At 32.9% G+C, this 20435-nt stretch overlaps 4 protein-coding genes and 1 long non-coding RNA gene across 5 annotated transcripts in view; 2 read left to right on the forward strand and 3 right to left on the reverse strand.

The window, feature by feature from the left end:
• Positions 1 to 18410, reverse strand: part of LOC105333551 (scavenger receptor class F member 1) — a 33931-nt gene extending 15521 nt beyond the window's left edge. The window contains exons 1-2 of the mRNA XM_066067340.1: positions 18243 to 18410; positions 17293 to 17385 (exon numbers count right to left, since the gene is read on the reverse strand). Coding sequence (XP_065923412.1) covers positions 17293 to 17344 — 52 coding nt within the window. The 5' untranslated portion in view covers positions 17345 to 17385; positions 18243 to 18410. The remainder of the gene's footprint in view (positions 1 to 17292; positions 17386 to 18242) is intronic.
• Positions 939 to 13077, reverse strand: LOC117686848 (uncharacterized). The gene is made up of 16 exons (XM_066067338.1): positions 12707 to 13077; positions 12332 to 12460; positions 11919 to 12016; positions 11207 to 11387; positions 10701 to 10768; positions 9329 to 9395; positions 8970 to 9123; positions 6145 to 6262; positions 5847 to 5994; positions 5170 to 5342; positions 4856 to 5051; positions 4445 to 4522; positions 4040 to 4183; positions 3748 to 3944; positions 1873 to 2179; positions 939 to 1559 (listed from the first exon to the last, which is right to left on the reverse strand). Exons 1-16 carry the CDS (start codon positions 13061 to 13063, stop codon positions 1257 to 1259), a joined length of 2718 nt encoding a protein of 905 aa, XP_065923410.1. The 5' UTR covers positions 13064 to 13077; the 3' UTR covers positions 939 to 1256.
• On the reverse strand, positions 6537 to 8548 carry LOC136270252 (uncharacterized). The gene is made up of 2 exons (XM_066067346.1): positions 7218 to 8548; positions 6537 to 7086 (listed from the first exon to the last, which is right to left on the reverse strand). Exons 1-2 carry the CDS (start codon positions 8005 to 8007, stop codon positions 6824 to 6826), a joined length of 1053 nt encoding a protein of 350 aa, XP_065923418.1. The 5' UTR covers positions 8008 to 8548; the 3' UTR covers positions 6537 to 6823.
• On the forward strand, positions 13380 to 15480 carry LOC136273530 (uncharacterized). The gene is made up of 6 exons (XM_066078077.1): positions 13380 to 13403; positions 13500 to 13602; positions 13933 to 14036; positions 14463 to 14537; positions 14668 to 14772; positions 15244 to 15480. The coding sequence occupies exons 1-6, from the start codon at positions 13380 to 13382 to the stop codon at positions 15406 to 15408; spliced, it is 576 nt and encodes a 191-aa protein (XP_065934149.1). The 3' UTR covers positions 15409 to 15480.
• On the forward strand, positions 15551 to 16330 carry LOC136270255 (uncharacterized). Its single transcript, XR_010708012.1, has 3 exons — positions 15551 to 15717; positions 15932 to 16023; positions 16304 to 16330. It is a non-coding gene; the product is annotated as an uncharacterized lncRNA (long non-coding RNA).
• Positions 18411 to 20435: the final 2025 nt, after the last annotated feature.

Here is a 20435-nt window from a genome sequence, read left to right on the forward strand (position 1 = left end):
TTACACATATTATATACATGTTTTTTGACACACATGAAATATGTATATTTTACATGTGTGTTACATGTGTGATGAGTTACATAGAAAATATACATGCATATTCTAAGTGCCAAAGATTGCAAAAATGTGTGATGAATGATGGAAAGTAAGACTAAAAATAGATCATTTATAATGCTTGTCCCAACAATGAAAAGGCATGTTTATATCTGTCTACCTACTTCTCATAGTATAGTAAAGAGAACAACTCATCCATGAAGATAAAAAAGTCATTTATTGAACATAAATGACAATAAATAAATTGGAAATATACACATAAAAACCTGTTGCATTAATAGTACACAATATGTCCAGTTAAAAACATGCAACTAGGCTTACAGTCCTACTAATACCTTTTTCTCTATTCATTTTACGCACATTCACCATCAATGCCATGGTACATGAGGTACATACAACTATACAATTATACATATATACAAATTTCTTTACAGTGGATGACACACTGTACATTTTCAGAAGTTCAGCTTGAAAAAGTTACAAATATTGAAGAAGGACAAGCTGATTTATAAATCTTGAAATCAATAAAAATGAACAAGTTTTAGCATCAATTCACAAAATGGAGGTTTCTCGACATTCTAGTTAAAAAATTCATATTATAAAAATATGCGTAATTCAAATTAAAAACTACGTATACATGTACTTGTCATGCAAAATAACATATCATTGATTTTAAAATAAATAAACATCGACAAAATCAACTCCCGTCAGTTCTTCAGTACTTTGATTCTATTGTGTAAACAGATGTTTGTATAATATGTGAACAATTCTATTTTTGGGACCAGAGAACATTTCTGCTCTGTATGAGACCATTCTAGAATAAATATTGACAGATAAAACAAGTTTTTCAATTCATTATAATTTATGCATTTCAAATGAATACATGTATTTTTATTTTTATATTAAAAAAAAATACACTGGTAGTTTTTAGACTAAAATTGATCACAAAGACTTAACAATGGATAATACCTGTCAAAAACATTGGTCTCTGAATGATAATTTGTTACCAAAGGTAAAAATGTGGCTAAATTGTTATTCCAATTTTAATTCTATTTCACAATAAAATCCTAATGACTAACTACCCAAAACAACTTAATCTCCTGCATGTAGAGACTTTTACATATGCATGTACATACACATGCATGTATATATGGAATCAGTTCAAATAATGAATGTTGTGATCAATACATTCAGCACAACATTCATAATTTGAATTGATTCCATATGTAAGAGTTCACATTTCTGTGTCTTACAATACCCATTTCATTAGAGTTAGTCTTTGTCACCCGACAGCTGGCATATTTGCAATTGTGAAAAATGTGTTCCAACTGCACTAGCTTGCTAGGACTAACAAAAATAAATGTGTCTTTCAACTCAAAAATTTTACATCCAGTCTCTGTTGCAATTCCGGTCTTTTCCATGATTTGTAATTTGACTGCATTAATGACCTCTGCACTCCTTTTTCTCTTTATAATAAGGCCCTCTTCAAAAATCCCCACGGCCACCTGTTAAAACGCACATTCCAAAATAAATGCTATTTAAGACATCAGTTCACAAACACCATTACTTTCTAAAAATTTTACCTTAAATACCAGTACTTTAATGTATCAGGTAAAAAGTTATTTTAGAAAAAAAACAGGCCAAAAAAGGCTTCACAGAAGTTTTAAAAACATAACAACAAAGTTCATTTCATTGTGACTTTATTAAAAATATCACAGAAATGAACTTTGGCTATTCTGTATGATCATTCAAATAAATATATATGTATCTCCAAATGTGTAACTGTACATGATATATAATACTTGCAGTATATTTTACCTCATTTTGCGATGAAAGATACTGCACAGCATCCCCACTATTTGCGAGCTCATTTTTCCTCCTGGTTCTTGCAGCTTTTCCTGTAAATATGACTGCATCCTCTGGAGAGAAAGCTGGTACCTCCATCTCTGTACAGAGCTGGAGGAGAATACACTCCTCCATTGCAGTTGAAATAACCTTCCCATTGGGTTTCCTTTTCAGTTTCTTAATTGGAACTTCTCCCTCCTCCTGGGGCATCTCTCTACCAATAAACTGGACTATTTCACGTTGTTGCCCCAAAGTCCTTGCCTTTTCTCCAATACACACCCTGAAACATTAAATCTTAGTGTTATAAAGTAATACATATAAGGTATCTCATCCATATATATTGTTTTATTTTATACTGAGTAACCTTTAATATCCATCCATGTATTAAATACTTTGATATTATTTGTAAGAATTTTATTTACCAAGAGAAATTTTCAATAATGTTATTATCTAAACAGTGATTAATTAATGAAAATTGCATTAAGGTCTATGGTAACAAGCACATGTTTGAAAATAAAAAAAATTAATACTATGAATATCAATAAATGCTCTCATGAACAAGAATAAAATTCCTGGGTCCCCCGCCGGTCAAGCAGTAGATCTATACTAGTATCGACCAAGGCTGATTTAGGAACTTGACCAATTCCCAGTGATATAAACATTTGGTATAAATTTCATGTAAGTCCGTCAAAATTTGTAGGCATGAGAGCGCTAACAAGGTGAATTTTGGGATAAAATGGAGTCATTATTGTGGTGAAAGTCCCATAATTCCAACAAAAAGTATCGACCAATGCTGATTTTCGAACTTGACCAAAGTATTAGTGGTATAAACATTTGGTATAAATTTATTGAAAATCCGTCAAAATTTGTAGGCATGAGAGCGCTTACAAAAAAGTGTGACGGACGGACACACGGACGGACGCCCGGCATTTCTATGTCCCCGCTCCGCGTTGCGGCGTGGGACAAAAAAATATTCAATCATTAGGAATAGAACAAGAGCCCCATGGGCCACATCGTTCACCTGAGGAACATTAGGTATGATAAAATCGGCTTAATGGAGTCATAATACAAACAATCTGGACAATGTACAATAATACATGTAGATCCTATGTAAATAAAATCCATTTTCCCCCTGGATATTTTTATGTTTATAATCATTAGTCCCTTTTCTAACAGGATGATTTTATAGTCATATCACATGTTGAGTATTCTCAAAAAGATCCTTAACAATTGTTTATATATGGGATATAAAACTACATCAAACTCTGAACCTTCTTGTGAGGCCGAAGAATTGTCCTGGAGATAAAGTCTTAACAATTACAAAGAATTATCTGGCTGATTAGTTTCTGAGAAGAAGATTTTTAAAGATTTACTCTAAATATTCCTATGTAAAACTTTAACACCCCCTATGGTGGCCCCACCCTACCCCCGGGGGTCATGAATTTCACAACTTTGAATCTACACTACCTGAGGATGCTTCCACACAAGTTTCAGCTTTCCTGGCTTTATGGTTCTTGAGAAGATTTTTTAAAATTTCTCATTTTTCATTAATTTCTAATTATCTCCCCTTGAAAATGAGTGTGAAGATGTTGAAAATGTGAAAAGTTTACGGACAGACAGTTTGACGGACAGACTGATGAAAGACAAAATGTGATCAGAATAGCTCACTTGAGCTTTCAGCCCAGGTGAGCTAAAAACTATGGTATTTAAAACAAATTCTAAACCTGATCGATTTTTTTTAAATTGATTTTTATGGATTAAAAGCAAAAGGAGCAAGTCTTCAAGAACAGGAAAATGTCCTTCATTAGCTAACTTAAATATAGAATTATGTAGTAAATCTAACATTACCAATCATCATTCACAGGAAAATATCCACCAGAAATCACATGGTTAAGCAATGTCATGTGCGAAAATGAAATTGCAGTGTCTCTGCTTCTCTGTTTTTGGTTTTGGTGAAAGATATCATTGCGTATTGAAGCATGCTTTTTTTCAAATCCATCTTCTGTGTATCCTTTTGGAGGGCCATGTCTTCTGATATCATCAACCTTCAAAACATTAAAAGAGATCTTCACTGACTAATCTGTAATGTACAAGGATAAAAATTTCAGTTTACCGTAAACAGCTAAGCTATCATGATTACCAAGTGACACAGTAGATGAGTTTTGACTTTTCTTTTCAATTCCGGTGCATGCTCATCAACAAGTTGTAAATACTTGTTGACAAGATGTTCTGTCTCAACGATATCTTCCTCAACAAATTCATCTTTAAGAAGAATTTTCTGGATCTGAAAAGCATTTCCTAATTTACACTTGGATGACTTCAAATGTATTCAATAGAAGTTGAGACAGGATGCAGGATAATAAGTATAAAATGAATATGTACATAAAATTTATACAAGTGTAAACATTTTCATGTAGTCAATGAAAGATGATGTGACAAACAGATATTGAATCATTTACTTTTCAAGATTATTTAACCAGGGTTACGGAAAAAGCCTATACATATGCAAGTTTTGTAATGTAACATTTCATGTATATGGTCTTACCTCTGCAAGTGTAGTCAGCATTTTCAAATGTTCCCGTGGTATGCCAACAAATGCAAAATTGATTGGGGCAAACTGCAACTAATGAAAAAACATCCTATTTACCGGGTAATTATATAGAAATGACATATTTTTCTGCGACTTTCATTGTGCAATTAATTATCATTTGAAAACATGATAGTTGTTCAAAAAGAAGCTTTAAATAAGACTATAATTAATTAAACTCCATAGCAAGTTCTATTTCGTTAGAAAATATTAAACAAATGACTGTATATATAAATACATTTGTGGGGATGTAAATTTGTAGGCATGCAAGGGTTATACCCACAAATTCAACAAACATTGATCTCCCACAAACAATGCTGATTCTACAGTATACATTAATTCTACACAACAAAGAAAGCATGTTCATACATATTGCTTGAAGTCTTTGCCTTGACGACTGTTTATGGAGGAAAAAAAGTTGTTGGCAAAAGATTCATTTGTAAGAGAGGACAAGTGAGCTTGCAGCCTTTCAACCTTTTCGTCCGAAATTGATTTCAAGATGTACTTCACTAAGTGTTTGGTGAGGCCAAGCGGTATGAGATGAAGGAAGCCAACAGGAATGTCCCTGGAATGATAATACATCATCAATAATGTTTTGTCTTAAGTATAAAAAGAAATACTCTTCATCTTTTCTTATAGAAACCCCGGTTAAAAAATTTCTCAATGAATAAGATTTTTCATACCTGTGAGGATTTAACACATCCCAGATATGGTTTTCGTATTCCTTAACTCCTGTCCGTTGCCTTAATTTACGTTTGTCTGTCTCCATACTTCTCATATTAATTCTATTTATGGTAGTCAATGTCTTAGTTGGTGTTCTTTCTTCTGCCTTCCTGATGGCATGTTCTGCATCTGCCTATATGAATTAAGGGCATAATTAAAACACTTGAGTACAAACGCTTATAGTATATATATATACACGCACACACACACACACACACACTAGTTAACGATCTCCGATCCTCAGCAATGTCCGATAACTCTAAATAATCCAGAATTTTTTTGTTCGTACCTTAAATCTGTCTCTTATATAGTCTAATTTAATAAGTCTTCATATCACACATACCTATTCAAAGAACTGCTTAGCTTAGTGGCTCCACAGAGACCCACTACATAAAGAAAAAGGGTTTCGAGCCATGCATGCATGCACTGGAACGACCGTTGTTTTTTTTCACTAATATAATCTTAACTTGTATACTTATTTCATTATATCCACTGTGCCCAAAATTGCAATAACTTTTATGATGAAAAAAATGCTTTGAGGCAGAGGATCGGAAAACCTTAATATTTACCCTCAAAACCTGTTGACTTAATTATTGATAATGACAACTGAAATTTACACTACATTTAACTTACTTACATAACAACGTGGGCAATATTTGGTAGCAGTGGCTCCGAGGTGGTTGCAAAGATATGACTGCATGTTGAAGTCTGCAACAACGACATTCAAGTCTGTTGTAATGGTACATTCCTCCATTCTGTATGCATCAAATCCACTAATTCCATTCCTAAGAATTGAAAAATATTTACATTAAAGTATGCTACTTATTACTCAAAAATTTTAAAAACTCTTTGTAAATTATTTTATAAGTTTAAGATACAGTTCTTTAATTTTAACTGTTATCTGCATCTCACCTTTATTATTGTGTAATAAGTACCTTTTACAATTCTGTATATCTGAGATGACCGGCTTCATAAGAGTATTAGGGTCAACTTTTTCAGACGCACCTAATAAGAAGATTGACTCATGATGTTGTCGAAGATGGAGCTTTAATCCTATATGAAAATCAATGCATAAGTTGAATGAAAGAATTCAATTGCAAGTGACATAAAATGTCATAAGAATATAAAATTGGCTAGATCTTTGTACTAATGCAATTTCAGAGCGATTTAGTAACTATTATGACATAAAATTTAGTATGCGCCGTTCAATTCCAACGATCATGTGCTAGTACGACATCAAATAATCATGTTGACATTGACTTGATTGGTATTGGCAGCTGGCACATATTGACGACAAGTTTGCAAAAATCAAGTAATAATTAATTGTCCAATGGTGCGGTGTTTTTTCTTTGATGTTTCTCGACTGATATATCGCATACAATTTTGTTATTTGAATATCACATATGTGATATTTTTGCATACTAATTAGATACGCCCCCTCATGGCGATTGGCTAAAGAAAACACACAATACTGGCAACAAACTTTATTCAACAAATTGTAAACATGAAAAAAAAAATGAAAATTTAAAATTGAAATGTTCTGTTTCTTTAACAGTTTGAAACAAAAACTGAACAGTTCTTTAAAATGTTACATGATCAATATACACATTAGGCCTACTTGTTTCCTGCATCAAAAATATGGACATTACAGTTTGTAATGTTGATCATTGGGGTGCGCATTGGATCAACCATTAACTTTGGAAGTTTGCTATTATTGGCTTCGAATTCTGCCGCGCATTCGTTTTCTTCCGAGCCCAATTTCGGTGGATTTAGCGCCATGCTTACTGCACTAAGTTGTTCCTGGCTTGGTCGTTTGTAGTTCCGAACTGCCGTGCTTCTGTGTCCTGTTCTGGACATTACAAGCTGTTCCTCTATTCCTGACAAATAAAAATTTATGAATACAAAAGAAAATTAAAAAACTACGCCAGAGAGAGAGAGAGAGAGAGAGAGAGAGAGAGAGAGAGAGAGAGAGAGAGAGAGAAGAGAGAGAGAGAGAGAGAAATATTACCTGATTGAAATAGATTTGTAGCACATGTTCGTTTGCCCGAATGGTTGGAGAAATTCCCATGGAAGCCAGCCCCACTACACATATCCTTGATGATTTTCCCGAGTTTGTTTACTCCCATGACCTGCTTGGAATACTTCAGTCCCTCACCTGCTAATGGACGACGGTACATGCTTCCCGGTCCAACCATGTCAATGTAAGTTTGGTACACATGAAATAAATTCCGAGGTCCGTCGGGTCCACAGTCGTGTTTTACTTCCTTGGCAGTTAGGTTTCGCTGATTTAATCCCCCCGCAAAGTTCTTGGAAGTACGACCGTAAAATGTAATAAACATTTTGTCACTAATCTTGTCGAGCTTGAACTGCTCCGTCACTAATGAACGATGTTCATCAAGACCTCTGAGCCCAAATAATTTACAGTTGTAGAAGAATATTGTGTTGGTAAGTGCAACTGAAGTTTTCATACCCAGATGTCCGCCTTCCCATAACGCGTTCTCCATTTCGGGGGAAATTGGATCCGCCTGTCGAATTGTCACACCTATTCCCTCCGTGCCGAGTTGTTTCATTCGGGCATCTAATGTTTTGCGGAAATTCCGAAAACGCATATCTTTACCGTCAAGAAAATTTAAGTCGATTTCATTATCTCGCATAAATCTTAAAATAGCAGCACACAACTGGTATAAGGTTTTAGGTGGATATGGACTACCATCAGCCCTGCGGCACTCGATCACAAAGCAGGACAAAATATGGTCTAAATCTTGTGAGCTGCACGATAGTAAATCAGGAAGTTGCATTTCTAAACCTGAATTAGCGTTTCTCGATTTTCGCCAGTCGTCAAAAACTTTAACTCCCCAAGATGTATTGCGTCGTGTATTGGTACTTTCCTGACTTTTGTGAAGCTCCTTTCTTTCTGTAGAATTCACTGGTTTGCCGAAACGTTCCGGAGGGTCGGTTCTGACGTCATATTGTTCAGTTTTAATGTTATCCTGTTTTTCTAACTCCTTTAAAAATTCATCAACGTCGAAAGTAAAGTTTCAAAATTCAACATCTTTTTCGTCCAATTCATCAAAGTTTTCAAAAGATTCAAGCGCTTGGCTTAAAATCAAGTCATCGGAGTCGCCGAGTACGTCCATCTTCCTCCACCGAATTTCTGAAACTGCGCATTTAATTTGTACCAGAGAGCGGGAAAAAGTGAAAATATCACCGGATGGCGGGAAAATGTGCCAAAACCATTGGACAAATCAGTTACATGATTGACAGCTCGAGCATGTACGGAATATATCGCCTCACCTTTTGACACTCGGGGGCTCCGCCCCCTCGTGCCAAAAAGTGAGGCGATATATTCCGTACATGCTCTCGTGTCATCATGTAACTATAACATAGACCCGTAGCGCTTTTTTGTCAGGACATCATTATATTTTCTATATAAAACATATGATATAAATATCATGACATCATGACATCATAGTTTGTGATGGTATGTGATTTATATTTGAAAAGTTGAGTTAATTTCTATCCCCCAGTCTCAATGTAATGGAGATAAAACATATGCATTCAAAGCACTGTTAAAAAATCATATTTCATATGTTTTACATGGTATGATAACATGTTTTAATCCTGTTTTATGTGCTAGCTACTGAAATTCATTAATTATGAATTAATTAGATTTACATGGATTAAGTTTATGTACATGCTGGAAAAGATATTTGCTTATATATTAATAACCTAATTAAAAACCAGTAAAAAAAAATATTACCTGCAGGTTGCATTTGCACACAATGTAGACCGAGCCATCTCTTACTCCTGATTGCAGAAGTATCGTCAACGAAAATATTGACAGGCAATGTCCATATTGGAATTGATGGTTTCTCTGCAGCCAGGTTTGACACACTTTCAAGCTGGCAATATGCCTTAAAATGAAATTGAAAATTAATGCATTTCTTCAAGATATTCTTGAGTCGATCTTAATGCAGCATAAGCTTTACTGTGAGTATATAACCTGATGTGAGACATATTGTAACTCAATGACTTTCAGCCAGATCTTTCATTACAGCTTGGACAAAAGATAAAGAAGATCAATTTCATTAAAGGAAAAGCAGTCAGTTATTAACTTACTTGCTCATTACATTCTTTCAATTGTTTTAAAGGAAAGTGTATCGTATAATCCAATGCTCGAACAACTCTACAATAGAATGAATTAATATATGAACAGTAAATTTTACATTTCAGCAACGAATTAATTATTAAAGTTGGACAATTAAACGGCGCCCTTCTTTGTTAGTCTACTTCAACATCAACATGATAGTTCAGGAGTAATAAATATTTTATATAATCATGCACATTCTAATAACAAGAGGCCCAGGGGCCACATCGCTCACCTGAACAACAATTGCCTTAATTCTGATCAAATTAGCTTTACAGTATCAAAATATCTTGACAACTAAGTACAGTAGATCTTGCTAAAAAAAACCCTGAAAATCTGCCAATTTTTATCCACCTCTTTTTTGGGGTAAAATACCAAGCCCCTTTTGTTGTTGTACCTGTAAGAATATTTTTCTTTCTTCCTATGTACCCCCCTCCCCCTCCCATTTCGTGGCCCCACTTTTCTCTAAGGAATCACGGTTTCATCAAACTTAAATCTGCATAACCTGTGCTTTCACACTCAGTACTGAGTTTTGGACCGAAAACTTTCCCAGAATATTTTTAAAGATTTTCTCTATAAACTCCTATGTAAAAATTCAAACCCCCATCACGGCCCCACCCTACCACTAGGGACTGAGATTTTGCAAACTTGAATTTACACTACCCGAGGATGCCTCTACACAAGTTTAAGCTTTTCTGGCCAGTCTTTAAAAAGAAGATTTTTAAAGATTGTCTCTATATATCTATGTAAAAATTCATCCCCCATTGTGGCCCCACCCTACCCCTGGACTATTATTTAAACAAACTTGAATCTACGATCTGGGGATGCTTCAAACCAAATTTGGGCTTTCCTGGCCTAATAGTTTTGAGAAGAAGATTTTTAAAGATTTTCTCTATATATAAAAATTTATCCCCCATTGTGGCCCCGCCCTACCCCCGGGAACCAAGATTTGAACAAACTTGAATCTACACTACCTGCCTCCACACAAGTTTAAGCTTTCCAGGCCGATTAGTTTTTGAGAAGAAGATTTTTGAAAAATACCAATAAATTTTCAATAATTCTCAATTATCTCCCCTTTAAAGAGGGCGTGGCCCTTCATTTGAACAAACTTGAATCCCCTTTACCTAGTGGTGCTTTGTGCCAAATTTGGTTGAAATCTGCCCTGCGGTTCTTGAGAAGAAGATGAAAATGTGAAAAGTTTACAACAACGACGCCGCCGACGACAAAGACAGACAACGGACAAATTGTGATCAGAAAAGCTTACTTGAGCCTTTGGCTCAGGTGAGCTTATAAGTAAATCTGCATTATGGTCAAACATTTAAAAAAAAGCTTATTTATATATACCTTTGATGGCCAGATCCATCTTCATTTGTTTCTGTGTATGGTTGGATGACTGCTTTAATAGCATCATGCTGTAAATGTGATAAATGCACATACCAGTATTAGTGCCATAAGTTTTAATCCAACGAAAAAAATTTCTAAGTCCAGAGCTTCGAATTTTTTCTGGATGAAAAATTGTCGAAGTTCAGAGCTCCATATTTTTTTCCAGATAAAAAATAAACCAAGTCCAACTCTCCATATCATATCCATATATTTTCCAGATCATTTACAGATTTTTCCCCGCATTTCCGTATTATTTAATTTTTCCGCATTTTTTTCCATATTTACAAAATGCAGAAAAAATGCGGAATAATGAGTGGAAATCTAGAGATCTGAGATGTGAGTAGTTAATCTGCTGTTATAATCACCATGCTATAATTATAATTTCTTAAAAAAAAGAAACTAAATGTAATAAAATCAAATCCCATTTTTATGAGAAATTGTTATACATATTTAGAAATATATCTTACGTTTACATCATCAATGAAGCTTTTCAGCATCCCATGTTGCTCCTCCTCTGTTTGATCATCTTTATATGTGTACATTTTGCCAGTAAAGAATGACACATTTTCAACTCTCATATGGTGGAATGCAAGATCTTTCTGCCATTTTTCAGCTCCAGATGGATGGTTGTTCTTACTTGTAGGGTACCTTTATGATGAAAAATGATTTATAAAAATTCTCAAAATATAAAAAAGAAAAATTGTTTTTTCTAAAATTAAATGCTCACAATTAAGAAATCTTGTGATTACAAATGCGAATGCATGATTAAATAATCTACAGAGTTCCTTTACCATATGAGTATTATAGTCATACTCAGTGAGGTAGCAAAGAAAATGTCATATAGATATGATATAATCTGCATATATGTTAATTGAGTTGGAAAGGGAGTGGGAGGTCATGTACACCCTAAATGACAGGTATAGTGGTGAGAATTTATAATGTTTCCAAGGGGGAACCATTTCTTTGAGGGAGTCAGGACCACAATGAATATTGAAGCACAGTCAGTTCACAATATAAAATATTTCATATTTATTATATAGCATTAAATGATTTATTCAAGTTGCATCGTAGGAAGTTTACTGAACATGAACCACATAAATAGGTCAATTATAAAACTAAATAAGTAAATGAAAGCATGTATATATAATATAAATAATATATTATTTAAGATAAATTTACCTCATAATATCCCCTGCAAATTTGGGATTTGCTAGAAATAGTTTCAGAATTTCTGATGGCTTCAAGCACCAAAATGATGTTCCATCTTCAGCATGATGCTATTAATTAAAACAGATTATTATTATTTTTTGTCATATATTACCGATTACCTAGTTCTTGTTAATTGGTCTCCTTAAAAAAAATGTGAATCATATAAAAGGGTTGAGGCCATTAATTTATACTGTATTGATCTCCTGTACAAGCTTTTTTAAAGGAGATCGAGCTCTATAAAAAATATGTAGGAAAGTACCAAAATTCAAAAGGTGTTCATGGATATCCTTTTTGACTAATTAAATAATAGTTTATAGTTAAGGCACAAATCATATCTAAATTTTTTAGGCAGATCTAAATGTAAGCTTAATTATTTTACGCACCTCATCTACTAAAGTCTCCCAATTCAAATCTCCAAAACTGGTGGCATCAAGTTCATGCATTGATGGAATCTCTTCCTTTATCCCAACTTCTTTCATGATGAACATCACAAACTTAACGACTTCATTGCTCTAAAATATTTTTTTTAAATTAAAGGAAATGTTTGAAACCCAGCCATGCAGTTGCATGCTGGCACGCGCTGGTATAGGTTATATGTTATAACCATCCAGGCCTTTCTTTTAGATAATGCCACACATTCTATAAATAGCTTATATACACCGGTAAAAAAAACAAGCCCAACAAACATTACAAAAAGGTAATGGAAAATTAAATATTAATTAATTTTTTGAACTACGATGTTAACATATTGAACTTACCACTGCATGTGTTGGTGAATTTTTCAAGATGTAAAGTAGAAGATGTAACTTGTTTTTAAATGGATAGTATTCTGTTTGTTCACCTTCCCCTTGATTCGAATTACCAATGAATGGTTCACGTTCGCGTTGATCTTCACTTCGATCGTCCTGTAGTTCATCATCTTCATGTACCTCGTCGCATCTACTTTGTTGGTCGTCTGGTGACAGAATGAGACGCACATCCACGGTAGTTTGGAGATTGTTTTGTTCGTTTCCGCTGATAAAACTTGAAGCCCTTATATGCTTGGTTGTTGACAGGTGTCTTTTATAATTATTTTCTTTTACTGTTTTGAATTCACAGCAATCGCAGACGTACATTTCGTTTACCCCGCGAGCTGTCAACGAACTATAAATGAGATCGATCCCGATCGGTATTGTGTGCAATTAAATGAGCTGCAGAATATTACTAACACTGAGAAATAAATTAAAATTTGTCGGAATCATACTCTTTTTGTTTTATTTGATTTCAATTTTACTAGAACTGTGGACTTTTAATGTGTCATAACAGAAAAATGGAGTCTGTATTATGATCGGGTTTGGATTGTTTGTTGCCATTACGTCATTGGTAAATAATGAATATTCATAAACAATAACAGACGACAACGTGCGCTGTACAAAGACGAAAAAAGCAGAAATGTCAAGATTCCAGTCTATTTATGTAAGTTTCTGTTTAAAAATATATACAAAATTGTAATCAATATGTAACATTAATTACATAAATTACACAAATGTATAATGTAATGTAATATTAAAGGATTCACAAGAGACTGAGGCACCAGCATCCCAGGAGTTGTTTGGCCAAGAGTCAGATCGAGAGCAGACTGTCCCTGTGTCTGAGAAACTGCTTAAAGACATCCGTAAGTTTATAAATGCCAATTAATTCATAAAACATAGTATGTTCATATGTTCTTTTTTGGATCAGAATATTTTTTTTTACTTACTGTAACCATGGTAACGTTATCAGCTAAAAAAAATCATATTTTCGAGGAAGCTGGAAATTTTATTTGTTTAATATGAAAAGTAATAATGTAAAAGATGCAGTCTTATTAATTTTTAAAGTTGATTTTGGATTAAGGAATGAAAAAAATATATCTAATATTTTTGAAAAGGGGTAGGCCCTAGGGGTCAATTTCATGAAAGTTACTGTGAAAGTGTTGACCTATAGAAAATGTTTATATTTGCCATAGTACAAGAACTAAAAGACCTTAGAAAAAGTATCGAGGAACTTAAAAGATCCTCAGAAACCAGGGAAAAAACAACATTATTCAGAATTGAAGATCAGGGTTTTCATGTAAGCCTCTCTCTCTCTCTCTCTCTCTCTCTCTCTCTCTCTCTCTCTCACACACACACACACACACACACACACACACACACACACACACACACACACACACACACACACACACACACACACACACACACACACACACACACACACACACACACACACACACACACACACACACACACACACACACACACACACACACACACATACTCTCACACACGCACGAATACATTTAATAAGTTATATATTTACACACACAGACATGTATATACCGGTATATATATATATATATATATATATATATATATATATATATATATATATATATATATATATATATATATATATATATGTGTGTGTGTGTGTGTGTGTGTGTGTGTGTGTGTGTGTGTGTGTACATACACAACCACATTTAATTTTTTGTTGCAGAAAACCTACTTCCAGTATTTGAAGGGACTCTTCTGCAGCTTTCCCTGGCTTGACATTGAAAATGAAGACTTCAAGGTTAGTTTTGAGTGACTTAATTATAGTAATGCATATACATTTAAGAAATATGACAAGAGTACAAAGTTTTCCTTCAACCTCATCTGACATTCAAGTGAAGCACATACAATCATTTTGATGCATTTTTTAGAGAGAAGTAAAAGAGCTTGTCGGTGAAAACCCGTGCAAATTTCGGAGTATGTGCAGTTTTGCTTCTCAGAAGTTTACTCAGATGAGAAATCAACTGAGGCGAATGGTAAGAGAACATTTATGTTCATGTACATGTACATAAAATGTGTCTTGTTTTAGTGAATTTTAACAAGTTTTCATATATATGTTAGTTTTTTAGTAATATGATGCAAATATATATAGTGCAATATCAGAATATTTCTGTTTAAGCTGCTTGGTATCCGGACACTGATGCATGGCTGCATATTGTTTATTTAATTATATTTCTTATCTCAGACTTCTTCATATCGCTGTCAGTTTTTAACAATCAACAGCACTTGTATTGTATAACATGTACTTGCAAAACATCATTTAAAAAATACATGTGAACTCACAATTATTTAAATATGGAAGTTTAAGATTTTTTTTATAGTTGTAATAGTGGTAATTTTAGGATGTACAACAATGACCTCTCTTTCATGTGTATACAGTGACTGATTTTAACACACATCTTTGTTTTTTGTTGCAATATTGATTGTCTGATGTTTATTTTTCTTAGCTGTTCCATTCTACAATGGACATACAGGCCCTCTCCCTGGATGGCCTGTGCAATTATTTGTACAGGCCATTCACTCCACCAGGGGAGAGTCCTGTGGACAAAAAGAGGAGGAAGATGACAGTAACACTTGTAAGTCTAATTTTGTGTGATAAACAAAATATGTAAATAAAAATCAACAATACTATGCATCTTAAAAGAGCAGGATCTACATTGTAATGCAAAGTATAGATACTTAGTGAAATGTATTGGCTAACGACACAAACAATTGAACTTAACATGCAATCAGTCCCTTCTTTTGGACATAATTATGAACAAATAAATTGCATCATATGCATGTATCTAAATATATATATAACTATCTATTGATTTATACTTTATGAAAGAATTTTGCTTACTTTTTCTTCATCTTTCAGAGGGCATTCTTATCAACAAAGAAGTTTAATGAATGTGAGAAGTTTTGGCCAGAGTTTAAAGGTGCATGAGAATTATAATATTATATATACATAATTGTATAGTAAAAATAACACGTATGTAAGTTCTGTTACAGAAATGCACATATTTAAAACAGAAAAGATATATTTAAATTAAAGTGAAAAGATTCTCAAATGACAATAATCTAATTAAATCTTCAATCCATGAAATATACCATGACTATTAATTAACTTTAGATTATTTTTTATGTCACCAGAGTTCTATGCATCCATAAAAGAAGACCTTAGACCCAACATCTGGGATCTTCTACAAGAAAAGGAAGAAAGAAGAATTAAGCGGTACCAAGATGTAAGTTAAAAGATTTGTTGTGATTTCTTTCTTTCTTTTAAAATCCTAATAAATCATATACATTTTCTGACCTAGATTACTTATCTAGTGTAATTTTGTATGGATGAATTCCTCTTTTGAAGCTATATATATATAATGTAATAGCATTTGTCATTGGATATAGTGTAATAAGTGCATCCTGTAAAACAGACATGGAAAATAATAACTACATGTAATTTTGGTGTTAAGAAACACTACATATGCATATATATATATATATAGGTTTTCTTTTCATTTATAGGAACAAGAAAGAGAGAAATGAAAGGGCAATTGTACAACGCACCGTGATGAAGAATAAACTCCTGAGAACAAATTAATGAAGTTTTTGTTATTACTTTATTTTGATATACCAATAATGCATTTGCAATAGTTCTATACTGATGATCCATACATTTATATCGAGGAATAGTTTGAAGCGAAGTGAAAATATGAAGCATATTTAATATATTTTAAATGAAAGCTTAAGTCAAGATGTACCTTTATTATTGAAAATTGCTAACAAAAATTTATACATGAATTTCATATATAAAATGCAACACATATATTACACATATAGAATATGTGTTTTACACATATAAAATATGTCATGTTTAATTTCACATGTGTTTTACACATGTTAAACACATTTTGAACATGTGTGAAATTAAACACTTAATACATGTGTGCTCTTTTTATGTGTTTTACACATGTAAAATATATATGTAAAATATATGTTTAACACATGTTTTACACGTGTGGACATTTTTCCTGTGTATAAATAAGCGCACTGACAGTTTGTATTTTATTCCCGAAAATATTTTCAATTCATAACAACCAATAACTAGTTATTGAGTCAAACACTAAACCAATACACAAGAGAGAGAGAGAGAGAGAGAGAGAGAGAGAGAGAGAGAGAGAGAGAGAGAGAGAGAGAGAGAGAGAGTGTGTGTGTGTGTGTGTGTGTATGTGTTTAATGTATTGCTTATATATGTTCATACATGATCAATATTTTGTTATGAACACGTCACAGTTGTTCTTGTCCAAGCATAAGCAAGTTCATTGCCTTATAATATGAATTAATATATGAACTTCTATTGCTCGCATTAAGAATATTTTCCTCTAAAATACTAGAAAAATAATCTAGATATCAATTTATCATTGATTCCTTTTGCCATGTATTGTGACAAGGGACACAAATTTTAAGGCATCACAATAACGAACCCATACTATAATTTATATCAATAGACAAACCGTAGGTGTATGCTACACATGGTAGGGCAAGCATTATCAAATTCATTAGCATGGTACTTCAGGAATCATTTCATATACACGATGATCAAATATCTGCAAAGAAAGGAGAAAACAAACAACAACAATTTATATATATACTATTTATGAAAAAAAAATCATGAAATCAAAAACATAATTTCTCTCGCTGCACACTTAACACAAACTTGCTTGTACATGTATTACCTTGTACCATTTCAAATTCAGTGTACATGCAAGTTTGTAATATTTTAAATCATCGAAGAGTCTTGCAAATACCGATTTAATCTTCAGCAGATATAAATCAAAGGTGGCAATAAACTTGAGGCATATAATTTATTTTATCATTACCATTTACATAAATTTCAAAATATCAAAGACCTTATATTAAAAAAAAACAACACTGAGATCGATAACATATACTATATGACAATATACTTTTCTATTAATACTAAGATGATTCCAATATTTGTTGATTTTAAATCATTCGGACACAGATAGCTTGCTAACTTACATGTATGTCAATTGCAAAGAGCAACAATATACATGTATTTATTATCCTGCATTTGTGAGATACACAGTGTGTATAGTGGTTTGTTGCATTAAGAAGCCCTGTTACTTTACATTTGTTTAGTTACGGTCGTTAACACGGATTGGACCTCTGTCATTCAGTAAACAAAAAGGTCTGAAAGATTAGTGTGACTAATGGCATACCTGTGTCATTCAGGTCTCCATTCAGTTACATTTGAGTTACATTTCAGTTGACTGAGTGGAAGAAGCCTATTCCGTGTGAACCAGTGATATTATTTTTGAAAGCAATATTACACTTTATCCGTTTGTAAAAACATGAATGCCAAATAAAAAGAAAACAACAAAACCTGAAAATAGAGATGCTCACCATAGATGACTATTTGTCTATGAAAAATAAATCTTACCTTAGCACCTGACTCAGTGTTAAAAAACGAAAGGCTTAAAACTTAAGTATCTTTCTTTTCTCAGTTCCTGATCATTCAGTCAGATGCCACATTTTATCAAAACACGATGAGCAAAACTATTTCCTGCGAGAGATTCTCTGCTGCACGCGATATGTATGTTTTTAACGTTCTAATGTCAAGGTCAATAATTTTATCCGCTGCAAATGCGCTAAGTGCACGCCAATTTTACACAGACTGGTTTTGTTTATGTAATAGCTACAATCTGTGGATGTGAAAAGTAAGGCATCCATTATTGTCATATAAGATTTATAGAATTATTCATTTAACTATATTAGAAAAGAAATTAATGTACAGTGGCACAATAATGCAGAAACAAATAAACTTTTATTAAAACAAACAAAGCAAAATAAACAGCCCCCCTCAAAAAAAAAAAATGAAACAGAACAAAACAATCGATTTGTAAAAATAGGTGTGCTTATTTTTAAAAGCAAGAGTGTGAATATGTACACAAATGATAAATATAAAAACAAGCTAAGGAGAAACACAATAAATGTACTACGAGAAAACATGCAAATACGTTTGTTTAATGCATCTGCGTTGTATTAACTGATTAAACACTTATTATAAATACATTCCCCGTGTTTCGCAGTCTATCAAACTTTAAGTTTTGCAGAGTAAATGTCCGAATTCATAAATGCTTTAAAAATTTGGTTTGTTTGGGTTTTTTTATGCTAGAACTAGAAATCTTATAAATTATTACATAACAGCTTCCCTTGCTGAGTTAAAATTGCTTAAAAAGGATCTTGCAATATTAGCTCTATTACACAAATGTTTTAAGGATTTACAATACCTTAAGATTAAGCACTGTTCTAGAAAATTATACCCGTATCAAGGTAAGAATATTTTATACCCGTCTAAGCTGCATGTATAGAAAAATTATAATACAACACATGATAGACCATTGCATAGGGAGTTTATAAACACCTTACGTTTGTTATTTATGTATCCCGCCTTTCACGTCACAGCAATATATTGTTTTCTCATCGGAAACAATTTTGCCGGAATAAAACAACTTCCCCTAGGAATTTTAATTCCGATCGAATTTGAACGAAACTCCCAATTATAGGATTTTAAAATCCAATTATAGGAACATTTTAAAAATGTCCTATAGGAAAATTACCTGTCTGAATTAAACTCGATATTTTTTTTTTTAAATATATATATTTCCTATACGATAAATACGTACATTACATTAAAGTACGATTCTCCTACGGGAATTATTATCTTTCTATGATATATTAATTTTGAAGGTAAATATCTAAACTTTCAGATGAATCAGCTAAAAACAGAAATAACAATATGCTATATACTTTCTAGACGTATGTCTGTCAAATGATGAATACTTTTTTAACAAAACTGCATCTTAAGCGGGTGCTTAAGACCATCACTTTAGAAATGAAATACTGTATATCCGGGGTTTTTTGTGTGCCACAAAATTTGCGAATATCGGGGATAATGTGTAACATTTTTAATTTGCGCCAGTCATTTTTGCGATTTGAATAGTTTCGTATAGAAAATAATACAGAACATAATTTCTGTGTATTCAATAATTTGCAATTCAAAAGACATCGCGAAAAAAGCTAAAATGACATCATTGCAAAAATTACCGGATATACGGTAATATCTGGTTTAGTGGTGTTTATTTATTTAACCCCTTTTCGGTTTTCAGCTTTTTTTAAAGTCTTGACTACGTTTGTCTATTCTAAATAAGTAAGATTCTATGCATCAAAATATCAGATTTTCATTTAAACTCTGCAGGCCATCTTAAGGTCTCAGACAAGGAACTATTTTATTATATGTTACTAAACAGCTTTAATCAACTATACTCTCAGCATATAATTTATGAAAGAGAAATTATAGTAAAATGCTTCATGAACAACTTTTGATCAGAAAAATAACTGCTTATGCGGCTTCTAACATAGATAATCGAGAGTAAACATACCCACCACCAAATATACGTGGGTTTCACATGTTGAGAAACAGACTAAGCACCATCCAGGAAGTTGCATCATGCGCAAAGTCAAGCAGGATTCTATACTTTAGTCAAAATAGTCGAAATGAATAAACATTCACCCGTCTTTTACCCGTCTTTTACAACTCATATATGTCGTTTATATAACACCAGCAGTTTTG

Source organism: Magallana gigas, chromosome 1, assembly GCF_963853765.1.
Source record: "Magallana gigas chromosome 1, xbMagGiga1.1, whole genome shotgun sequence".
Lineage (NCBI taxonomy): Eukaryota > Metazoa > Mollusca > Bivalvia > Ostreida > Ostreidae > Magallana > Magallana gigas.